The sequence below is a fragment of the Salvelinus namaycush genome, chromosome 4 (genome assembly GCF_016432855.1).
Source record: "Salvelinus namaycush isolate Seneca chromosome 4, SaNama_1.0, whole genome shotgun sequence".
Taxonomy (NCBI): Eukaryota; Metazoa; Chordata; class Actinopteri; order Salmoniformes; family Salmonidae; genus Salvelinus; species Salvelinus namaycush.
The window spans coordinates 38840831-38853042 of NC_052310.1; the positions used below are offsets into that span (position 1 = coordinate 38840831).

General features: G+C 40.5%; 1 protein-coding gene across 1 annotated transcript; it reads left to right on the forward strand.

The window, feature by feature from the left end:
- The first annotated feature begins 615 nt into the window (after positions 1–615).
- On the forward strand, positions 616–3597 carry LOC120046505 (serum amyloid P-component-like). Its single transcript, XM_038991791.1, has 3 exons — positions 616–749; positions 904–974; positions 2792–3597. Exons 1-3 carry the CDS (start codon positions 742–744, stop codon positions 3421–3423), a joined length of 711 nt encoding a protein of 236 aa, XP_038847719.1. The 5' UTR covers positions 616–741; the 3' UTR covers positions 3424–3597.
- Positions 3598–12212: the final 8615 nt, after the last annotated feature.

A 12212-nucleotide genomic window follows, 5' to 3' on the forward strand; every position in this document is an offset into this window, starting at 1 on the left:
TTTGCAATTACCACCAGTTACATGTTGTTATGGCAGTATAACTATGAGTTATTACAATACTTGTTACAGTGTTAATTACAAGTATTCTCAACTGGTAAGCATTGGAGTTCACTCCTGGTGAAAAAGTGTTCAAGGAGATAAGTTAATTAGCTGCTAGCAAAACAAAAGCAAGAATCATTCACCAGGTATTGATAATGTTGTGTTTTATAAATTACAATGACAATAGTCATAATTTCATGTACATGGCACCTTTCACTCTAAAAGTCATTGTACAAATCAGTATTCCGGTGAATTAAGTGAATATGTTTGAGGCCAGAAAGAAAACATAAGAAGCTCTGAAAATAATAGTGCAATACTATCTCATTCCAACTTTCTGTCTTTATTTTAGAATGTGTATTCAGATGAACTCTGTGCAAAGTGCAAAGTTTGTTATTTTCAGAGGAGAATGAAAGAAAAAGCATGATGTCTTTATTGACTTTTTCCCAGTGTGTGTCTGCACAGGTTGATGTGTAAACAGAGATGAATAACCTTGCAGGTTTGATTGAATCTGACTGATAAACATGAACAACCCCATTCAAATTCCCCTGAAATGACACTGATGTCCCGAGTGGGAGTTGTATGTATTCTTCCCCATTGGTCAGTAATCATTACACCCCTGCCAACCGTTGATTTAAAAAGAGGAAAACAGAGGAGGTTTCAGGTTAAACTGGTTTGCTTCCCTTCGTCAGGATTCCCAAAAATATGGAGAGGTAATTTTCAATCCCAATGACTTTTGTGAACTCCACAGTCAATTCAGCATCATTTATTTTTTTTCAATTGCAAAGAACTCAGAAGGGTTCTTGATGGCTGATTTAATAATAGTAGGTGTGATACTTTCAGTGTTTTGTTGTTCTCTTTCTACAGTGCACTCATTCTAACGGCGAAGCTGGCGTTTTTGCTGGCCCTGATCTATGGCTGTTATGGTGAACATCAAGGTGAGAGTTTCTTTGAGAGAGATTTTATTCTTACCCTGCTAACAGTCTATGGGCAAGGTTTGACAGAAATCCATGCTTTGGTTTAGTTTACTTGGACACTGTTTCTTAGACCTGGATTAACGTTTAAACTATGTTTTGTGAATGCTACTATCTTTCAGGGGGAACAAATAGTTACTTTGGAGACGACTACAACTATTTGAATACAGATCTCAGAAAGTGACTACCTTTCAAAACTAGTTTAATACAGATCTCAGGAAGTAACTATGTTTTTTAACTATTTGGATAGAGATCTGAGAAAGCAACTACTTAAAACAGGTATTTGAATACAGATCTCAGGAAGTGACCACTTTTCTAAAACTATTGGATTGGCTGCCTTCAACTAATGGCAGGGCTGTATCTGGAACTGCATGTTGAAGATAGAAATAGAATAAATAGAGCACACACAATCTCCTATACTATTCCAATCTTCAATCTGACAGTCATATTTGATCTACACAATACATTTCTATCTGAACATTTTGTAAATGTCATTCTCCTGAATGTCCATTGCCTCAGGTGTACATAATCAAATCAAACCAATTAACAAATGATGTTTTGTACAGATACAGTAAGTATAAATTAGTTGTTATAGTCAACTACTGTACTGTATGACTCTTTCAACATGCCACTGAAAGGTTAAATGTTCAATTCAAAGCCATTTGCAAACAGCAAGTTGGAAGCTTAGCAAAAGCAACTTTGAACCCCTTTGTCATCTGAGGGTGTGTTCTTGTTTCAAACACACACTATACCAACTTTAAAGGGATAGTTTATTCAGAAGACAAACTAACAGGATTTTCCACCTACCTTGGCTGTAGTCGATTCAAGAAGACAGTTTTGGGATATTTAGTTTCCTTTCGACACGTAATAGACATATTTTGTTACTGTGAGCATTCTCAATAACATGAAACTGTTCTTGTGCCTGTGTAATAAAACTGGAACTACTTTTGGAGCAACCTTTTATATTAGCATGTTGATACGTAATACTTTGGTAATTGCATAGCAATGAGCTGAGAATCTTTGTAACTATGAGAAATAGTGACTGTTCCTTATTCCACTTATGTAATAATTCCATTATGCATTTCTAAAGCAATTTCCAATGTCCTATGTAACAACACTGTTGCTATTGTAACAATCATAAAGTTACTACACATGTATTGGAACTTGATGTCAAGTGATACTGTATTACCTTATTACCTCTTTATGAAAATATAATTATTAGTCATTTTAAGATGCATATCTAAAAGCTCTCCAACCCATGTGCTTATGATCATATATTTAGACTAGTTCAACTAACTGTTGTAGTTTTTTGGTTCTTCATCAAATATTTGGCAGCCATTAAATCATGTTTTATTTTGTTTTCATATAACTGGCACATATTCAAATACCTTCGAATATTATTTGGTTTTATGAGAGGTATTCAAAAATTATTTTCTGAGACCTGTATTTTTTTTTACCTCAAGTATTTGAAAAGTTTGTATTTACAAATAAACTACAAAATACAACTATTTTCTGCCCAGGTCTGCAGTTACCAAATGCTAACTTTTTTGCATTTATGGCACACATCCGATGCAAATCAATAGACCCGATATTAAAATGTTTGCCCTTCATGTCCAAATAACCTATAAGTAACTTCATCGACCTACACAATACATGTTAGATGATTTGGACGTAAAGCCTTAACATTTTTAATATTGTGACTATTAACTCGCATTGGATTGACTTGCAGGTTTGTTTTAACATTATTTAATGGTGAGTTTGACTCTCTACATGTCCTACAGATCTCTCAGGTAAAGTGTTCGTAATCCCAATGGCGACAAGCACCTCACATGTAAAGCTCCATGCCAACGTCTCAAAGCCCATTTCTGCTATGACCATGTGTCAGAGGTTCAACTCTGAGCTAGAACGAGGCCAGTCCCTTTTTTCTCTGGCAACCCAGTCTCAAAGCAATGATTTGTTGTTGTACAAACGCTCCATGGGTGTGTACCGAGTGCATATCAAGGGAGATTCACTGGATTTCTTCAGTTTGCCAGATTTAAAAAATGAATGGATCTCCATCTGTTGGACCTGGGACTCTAAAACTGGACTGACCCAGCTGTGGGTTAATGGGAAGCGAAGTGCACGGAGGATTCTTAAACCTGATACATCTGTAACTGGCACACCAAGTATAATGTTAGTTCAAGAGCAAGATAGTTATGGCGGAGGTTTTGATGCCTCACAATCCTTTGTGGGGGATGTTACCGACGTCCACTTCTGGGACAGTGTCATCTCTCCCTGTGAAATACAATTGTATATGGAGTTGAATAGATTTACTCCAGGAAATATTCTCAACTGGAAAGAATTGCAGTTCACTATTGAGGGAAAAGTGTTCATAGAGAAAAGTGAATTTAGAAGTGAATGTTATAACTTTTAGCAAAAGAAATTGCTCAGATGTGATCAGCATTCTTACATATTTTCTTGGTTCCTGAAAATTTACTGAACACACATTTACAAGTAGAAAATGTAACATAAGATGCATGTTTGTTGTTCTGCTGTGTCATACTGTTGTTTATGTCGTGAATCAAATCAATAAATCCTTGATTTTAGATTTTCTCTGCTCATGACTCATTAGTGACATAAAATATAAATAAACAAAAACTATAAACGCTGATATCATGGATCGTCAGTCCTTACATGCATAGCTCTGCATTCATAGTTCTGTCTATGAATTTGAGAGTGGTTACAGTTCTCCAGGCGCATCAGCTTTTAACCAAATCAGAGGTGGGGTGACCGCTTTGTTAGTGTTAAAAGGATTCTAGCTTTAAAGACCTAAAGGTTGACTCAGAAACGCATGAAGTGAGGCTAAACTTCTCTGTTGCTTTGGTCCTGTAGCTACCACATTGTAGGTCGCTTCCCCTGCTCAGACGTTGCGTGCATCAACCAATAGTTTCGTGCCACGTAATTGACTGTGTCATCGGGCACCAGATTGCTGTAACATTTGATGTAAAATACCTATCCAGGCGTTTTAAGATGTGGCATGCGTCAGCAACGCCTGGACAGAGGAACGCGCCCTACATGTGACTGTGTGAGAGCCAAGTCTTGCATCGCTCTCATCTCATCAGTATCGTTGTAGCTGTTGTCGGAGAGGAAGTTTGCCAGCCGCCTAGCTACAGTGCTGAAGAAGACCTTCCCTTCGATACTGAGCAAGGAGATGATCTTGCACTGGTCGGTTAGGGTTGCAAAGTTCTGGTAATGCTCCCAAAATTCCCAGGTTTACCAGAAATCCTAGCTCTCTCTAAATAATAAAGGAAAATATCAAAAAATATACAGAGCCTTCGGAAATAATTCAGACCAGTTATTCTGAAATGTACTAAATAAATAAACATCAGCAACCTACACAAAATACCCCGTAATGACATAGTGTAAACAGGTTTTCTGATTTTTTTTGCACATTTATTTATACATAAACAGTGGGGAGAACAAGTATTTGATACACTGCCAATTTTGCAGGTTTTTCTACTTACAAAGCATGTAGAGGTCTGTAATTTTTATCATAGGTACACTTCAACTGTGAGAGGCGGAATCTAAAACAAAAATCCAGAAAATCACATTGTATGATTTTTAAGTAATTCATTTGCATTTTATTGCATGACATAAGTATTTGATCACCTACCAACCAGTAATAATTCCGGCTCTCACAAACCTTTAATTTTTCTTTAAGATGCCCTGCTGTTCTCCACTCATTACCTGTATTAACTGCACCTGTTTGAACTCGTTACCTGTATAAAAGACACATCTACACACACTCAATCAAACAGACTCCAACCAACCGCTGCCAAAGGTGCTTCAACAAAGTATTGAATAAAGGGTCTGAATACTGAATACTACTAATCCATGTGAGAAATTGCCAAGAAACTGAAGATCTCGTACAATGCGGTGTACTACTCCCTTGGAGGGGAGTGAGGCCAAACAGGGTTTTATAAATAAGCATCAATAAATAAGCATCAACCAGTTGGTTTTGCGATGGGTATACAGAGATGACCAGTTTACAGAGTAGTACAGCGTTGCAGTGATGTGTCCTTTAAGTCAGGATTCCTATTTGACTCAGCCATACCTCCTTGCCTGTCCAACATTTCCTCATCGCCCACCCCTAATGCAACTAGTCCCGATGCTCCTCCCTTTTTTTCAATATGATTTCACTTGGATCTGTTACATCTATCTATTGAAGTCTTTATCATACCAGACTGGTATGTTAAGGGTGGGTCAGACATTCAAATGACAATGTCTTATTTAACTGGCCACGATATGCTTGGTGGCCTATAACTGCACAATCAAAGAACAAGGGTTGGGAAAGCTTTCCCTTGAACTTGACAGTGAAGCTGACCTTTGAGCGGTAATGCCATTTAAGTATTTGTTTATTTGGATTCCCATGATCTTTTCAGAGGTAGCAGCTATTCTTCCTAGGGTCCATAAAAAAAAGCAACGAAACACAGATCCACTGTTAGACAAGAGAAGTCACACAAATTTTAAATACAACAATATACAAACAATACAACAACAAAAAATGCAATGATCACACGAACAATACAACTTAACCAATAACGTGTGCGTTACCTAGGGCTGTGGTGGTGATCGTATTACCGCCACGCCGGCAGTCATGAGTCATGACCGCAGTCAAATTCCACGTGACCGTTGAGTCACGGTAATCTCCTATTATGCACTCTGGACATGCGTTGGTAATACCCAACTCGCTAACGACCGGCTAATGGCCTGGGAATCCGTGTTCTATTGTTCCTCTAACCACTCTGACATCACTGCAAATGCAATCAAAAAATCACATCCAACACTCATCATCAAAACAGTGTCCTGCTTTTATACCTCACCGTTTGGCTCCATTTTTTGACCTCACTGTGATGATCAATTTGAAGACAGAAGTTCAACATCAGGTTGAAACTGAGCGGAAAACATGGTTGTTGTGGGTGTTGTTTCAAAGCCAAACACAACAAAATGGACAGTGCTTTCTAAGGTGATGACTAATTCAAAGCATTTAAGACATTGCAACGTAGAACACCCATACACATATTAAAGGTTATGCATAAGCATAGGCCTATATATGAGCACAAATTTTTTTTTGAATTAAAATAATGATTGTGCCGTTAAACAATACACAGTCTAATTGTCACGCCCTGACCTTAGAGATCCTTTTTATTCTCTATTTTGGTTAGGTCAGGGTGTGACAAGGGTGGGCAATCTATGTGTTCTATTTCTTTGTTGGCCGGGTATGGTTCCCAATCAGAGGCAGCTGTCTATCGTTGTCTCTGATTGGGGATCATACTTAGGCAGCCTGTTTTCCACCTTAGTTTGTGGGATCTTGATTTTGTTAGTTGCTGTATAGCCTGCAGAACTTTACGTTCGTTTTTGTTTTTTGGTGTTTTTTTGGTGTTCATTTTAAATAAAAGTAAGATGTTTGCCTACCACGCTGCACCTTGGTCTACTTCGATCAACGAGCGTAACACTAATAGCCTACTGGATGTTACGCATGGCAGAAAAACATAAACAATATACAGATTTAAGATGTCTTTGGTACATAATTTGTCTAGCCTATACTCTAAAATGAATCACCTTTGAGTGTGGACTGTATTATATACTTCTATCCATGAGTTTGGGAGAGAAAGTATAGCCCTAGGCGATGCTGTTGGTTCATTGATTGTGCAGGGCGGCTTACAGAGTTAGCCTACAGTTATAATGAATTTGTAGTTGATTTTGAATAGCTTAGTAATAGCTTCATGAAATGGGTTTCCATGGCAGAGCAGCTGCACACAGGCCTAAGATCACCATGCTCAATGCCAAGCGTCGGCTGGAGTTGTGTAAAGTTCGCCGCCATTGGACTCTGGAGCAGTGGAAAAGCGTTCGCTGGATTGATGGATCACGCTTCACCATCTGGCAGTCCAACTGATTAATCTGGGTTTGGCGGATGCCAGGAGAAGGCTACCTGCCCCAATGCATAGTGTCAACTGTAAAGATGGTGGAGGAGGAGTAATGGTCTGGGGCTGTTTTTAATGGCTCCCGAGTGGTGCAGCAGTCTAAGGCACTGTATCTCAGTGTTAGAGGCATCACTACAGACCTTGGTTCGATCCCGGGCTGTATCATAACCGGCCATGATCGGGAGTCCCATAGGGCGGCGCAGAATTGGTCCAGCATTGTATGGGTTAGGGGAGTGTTTGGCCAGGGTAGGCCGTCATTGTAAGATAACAATTTGTTCTTAACTGACTTGGCTATGTAAATATAGGTTAAATACATTTTAAAATATAATAGTTTGGGCTAGGCCACTTAGTTCCAGTGAAGGGAAATCTTAACGCTACAGCATACAATGACATTCTTGACGATTCTGTGCTTCCAATTTTGTGGCAAGAGTTTGGGGAAGGGCTTTTACTGTTTCAGCTCAAAGTGAGGTCCATACAGAAATGGTTTGTCGAGATTGTTTGTGGAAGAACTTGACTGGCCTGCACAGAGCCCTAACCTCAACCCCATCGAACAACTTTGGGATGAATTGGAACAGCGTCTGTGAGCCAGGCCTAATCGCCCAACATCAGTGCCCGACCTCACTAATGCTCTTGTGGCTGAAAGGTCCCCGCAGCAATGTTCCAACGTCTAATGGAAAGCCTCCCCAGAAGAATTGAGGCTGTTATAGCAGCAAAGGGGGGACCAACTCCATATTAACATCCATGATTTTGGAATGAGATGTTCGACGAGTAGGTGTCCGCATACTTTTGGTCACGTTGTGTACCTAGTGTTAGGAACATGTTTTGTCAATGAGACTGAGAAATGAATAACCAGCTGAGCAAGCAAACAATGTAACACAAGTATTATTTCAGATTTTTTAAATGACTCCATCAATAGGCTCTGTATTTCAGGAATCACAGTAGCAAGTTGCCCTGGTGCACTGTTCAATGATTTAACCATTTAAAACTCCCAGTTTTTGCCATTGCCGTTTGAAATGAGAGCTTGTCCAAGGTGTCGGACGCGATGACAGTTTCTATTCATTTTAGCTCTGCAATTCGTTTGCCCAAAACTCTGGGGCGGGGCTTATCGAAGGGTAATTTCTGGAAATTGTTAATCAGATCAACATAATATCAGTCCCTTTCAACGCAACAAACCAAACCAAATGTAAATTTGCAAGATTGAGTGTGTGATTTTGCTTTAGGCTGAGGAGTAAATCGGAGTAGCCTTCTAGCGCAGAGTGTAGCCGTGTGTGCTTGTTTGTTGATATTCTTTGCTAGTTTGCCAGTTACTACCCCAGGATCAGCAAAGGAGGATTGCATCCGACAAGTGTACAAAACTTGAACATACATCTTTGTCTGATTCTCTGTATGGTAATAACATTTGACAAAAAAATATGATGCTTTCTTGCATCATATAACACAACACAATTTTCACCTATTTGGTGTTATAGATCTTATTTTCTTGTTCAAAAATCTGTGGGGGGGGGGGGTGGATTTGTGTTTTCAGGGACATATACCAAACCCAAACAAACACCAAATGAGGGTTAGGACATTTGAGCAATATTTGCTGGTCAGCAATGCAATCTGATAATGTTGAAATCATTGAGCAATTTCAAGGATTTTAACATTTCATCATACTAACTGAATCATTCTATCTATAGAAGTTGATCAAAGTGTGTCCATGTCAGTAAATAAAGAGATTGATCAAAATAAGCCATTCGAGATGTGCATTTATCCATATTTGAGTATTAAAAACAATACTACTCCATACTTCACTCATCTTACTGGATTGCTTGTTCTCAGTGACTGTCTGTTTACACTCTGTGGGTGTGCACGTGCGTGTGTTTGTGCGGGTGCCTCCCTGCGTGCTTGTGTGTGTAACCGATGTGAAATGGCTAGCTACTTAGCGGTGGTGCGCGCTAATAGCATTTCAATCGGTGACGTCACTCGCTCTGAGGCCTTGAAGTAGTTGTTCCCCTTGCTCTGCAAGGGACGCGGCTTTTGTGGAGCGATGGGTAACGATGCTTCGAGGGTGTCTGTGTGCAGAGGGTCCCTGGATCGAGCCCAGGTAGGGGAGACGGAAGCTATACTGTTACATGTGCGTGCATGGATATCACTAGTGTGTGACTGATACTGCTATGCTTTCTAGATCGGACAAGCCCATGGCCAGTCCACTTACATGCGACAATGCACGCAGTGGATCCTGTCTGGATAAATCAACCTGCAATTCAAAGTTTAACGGTTAAGTTTAGGCATTAATTCCAAGGGTCAATTTTTTGCTAAAGGGTTAAAACAGAAGAATTTAAAAAAAACTGTCTTGCACTGGGTTTTCACTAGGATCCACACTGGGTTTTGAATCCTCTGAGCCGTAGCCCGCAGTTTAAGCCCTTCCTTTATCCTCACCCACAACTCCTTAGCAAGCCGCGAGCCCTGTCCACATCCTGGCGTCCTGGACAAATGTCTAATACTGCTACAGGCTTGATGAAGAAATGCTGGCTGATCCCCAGTCAGGGAGAAGCTGTTCCTGAAAGATGGGAGAGTATAATAAAACTGCAATAAAAACAGGAGGGTGATATGCATATCATAAACTTCATAACCGGTGCTAAGACGTTGTGGGGGACCGGCGAAACTGCGGTACACCTCTGCCCCAGACCCCAGAGCCAGATAAACCAGGTCTGAAGGGGTTAATTAAAGCCTGAGAGATTGAGCGACTGGTCGCTCCACTGCTTGACCTCTGACCCTGACCAGCTGCCCTGACCTCCCCGACCACATTCCCCTGATACGACGGGAAGATAAAGAGAGGGGAGGGGGGGAAGAAAGAGGGAGGGAGGGGGGGGGGGGTTGTATCCAGAGGGGTGGAGAGGGAAGATGGAAGGGGTGAGAGAAGGGGGATGTGTGTGTAGAGAGGTAGAGGTGAGGTAGGGGTGGAAGAGGGAAAAGGGAAAAGGGGGTAGAGTGGAGAGGGGAGAATGAGAGACTGAGTGGGTGAGAGATGAGAGAGGAAGATAGATGGAGTCTGCTGAAGAGGAATAGAGATGGAGTGGGTGAGAGAGGGGAGAGGAAGAGATGAGTTTAAGAGGGAGGACAGTATCCATCTCAGCTTTCAGACAGGCTGCCCTGGAGGCAGAATTATCAGACCTGTCACTACACACTGATAAGACACAGTGTTCTGGTTGTCCCCGGCTCCAAACGACACATGTAAGGTTTCAGTGTTCGTGCTTCCAGTGATAGTGAGGAAGATACTGGAGGTAAGAGTCCTGGATTAATTAGTGTCTCGCTCACATGAAAGCATACACACACACACACACACACACACACACACACACACACACACACACACACACACACACACACACACACACACACACACACACACACACACACACACACATTTAAATACTTTATTGAATCCACCAATCAAATTTACATTATAAAAGGATCCAAACATTTCAAAGGTCCCTGTACACATGGCACTCAGGGGTACAGAACGCATCTCCTTCTCCAAACAGCTAGGCTGCCCACTACAGCTAAAACAAAGCAGTACCTAGTCAATTGTGTTGCCCTACTTTTTGTCAGGCCCTCTATCTGGAGGCCACGCACTTAAAGCCTGTGTACGTGACAGGAACAAAAGGCTGCACACAGATTGACCACCTTTGTTTTTGTAGGTCAGGACTCACGGCATGGGAACATGGCCATCTAAACCTAAATAATCCAAGTTGATCATTTATTGGTGTTTGGAAGATGTGGTCCCACTATACCAAGTTAGTTTTGTGTATGTGGCCATCTCACACCAAGAAGTGACATTCCATTAGTGTCTCAGTGAGGGTAAACTGATCTGGGTCCGTATCCACAGTGTCTCAGAGAAGGAGTGCTGATCTGATTTTAGAGGCTATTTATACAGACAATTTGTATAAAACCCATAAACTGTATTTATGATTATATGACAATATTTTAGGTTGACAATAATTATATCACACACACACACACACACACCAGAGGAGCCTCCACAGAGGAGCCTCCACATCCTACTAAAATGTCTTTTTTTTTAGATAGAACTATACTAAATATAGTCACGTCAAACAAACTAGAACAAGCTGTTTTGCAATAGTCTACAGAAGTCTCAACAGCACCCTCTAGGGTAGCACCATGGTGTAGTCAGAGGACAGCTATTTTCTGTCCTCCTTTGGCTACATTGACTTCAATACAAAACCTAGGAGGCTCATGCTCCTCACCCACTTCCATAGACCTACATGGTTAAGTTTAGTTTATTAGGATCTCCATTAACTAATGCACACGAAGCAGCTGCTCTTCCTGGAGTCCACATACAAATTACAAATACATGAGATAGTACAGAACAATAATAGACAAGAACATAAAATATTACATGAAATAAATACAAAAATATGTCAATAAAATATTTTATTTAAGATTTATTTAACCAGGAAAAGCCCATTGAGACCCAGAGTCTCTTCTTCAAGGGATACCTAGCCAAGGCAGCAACAATCAATACATTACAGAATTAAAACACACAACAATACAACATGATCCAGCCTAAAAAAAAACATTTACACTCCTCTGTAACAGTCTCCCATCAATATTTTAAATTCATTCAGTGGCACTAACATATCTAGATAAAGCATGGATTGTAGATTATTCCATGTGTCTGGTGCACAAGAAGAGAAGGCAGTCTTGCCTAATACTGTGAATGTCCTGGGGACTTTAAGTATCAACCACCTAGCAGACCGGGTATGGTAACTGCTGGTGGTGAAGGAGACCAGAGTACAGAGGTAAAGAGGGAGTTTACCCAAAAGGGCTTTGTAGATGAACACATACACATGTAGCTTTCTGCGCATATAAAGTGAGGTCCAACCTACCATTTGGCACAAGGTGCAATGGTGGGTGAGTGACTTGGCGTTTGTAATAAAGCGCAAGGATGCATGATTAACAGAGTCCAGTCTCTGTAAGACAGAGGAGGTTGCATGCATATACAACAAGTCACCATAATCAATTACAGAGAGAAAAGTGGCCTGAACAAGCTTCTTTCTAGCTATAAGCAGGAAGCAAGCCTTATTACAAAAATAAAAACCACATTTCAATTTAAGCTTCCTCACAAGATTATCCATATGAACTTTTAAGGACAACTTCTCATCCAACCATATACTGTACCTAGGTATTTGTAGGATGACACTTTTTCAACGGATAAGCCACCAGATGTGACAAT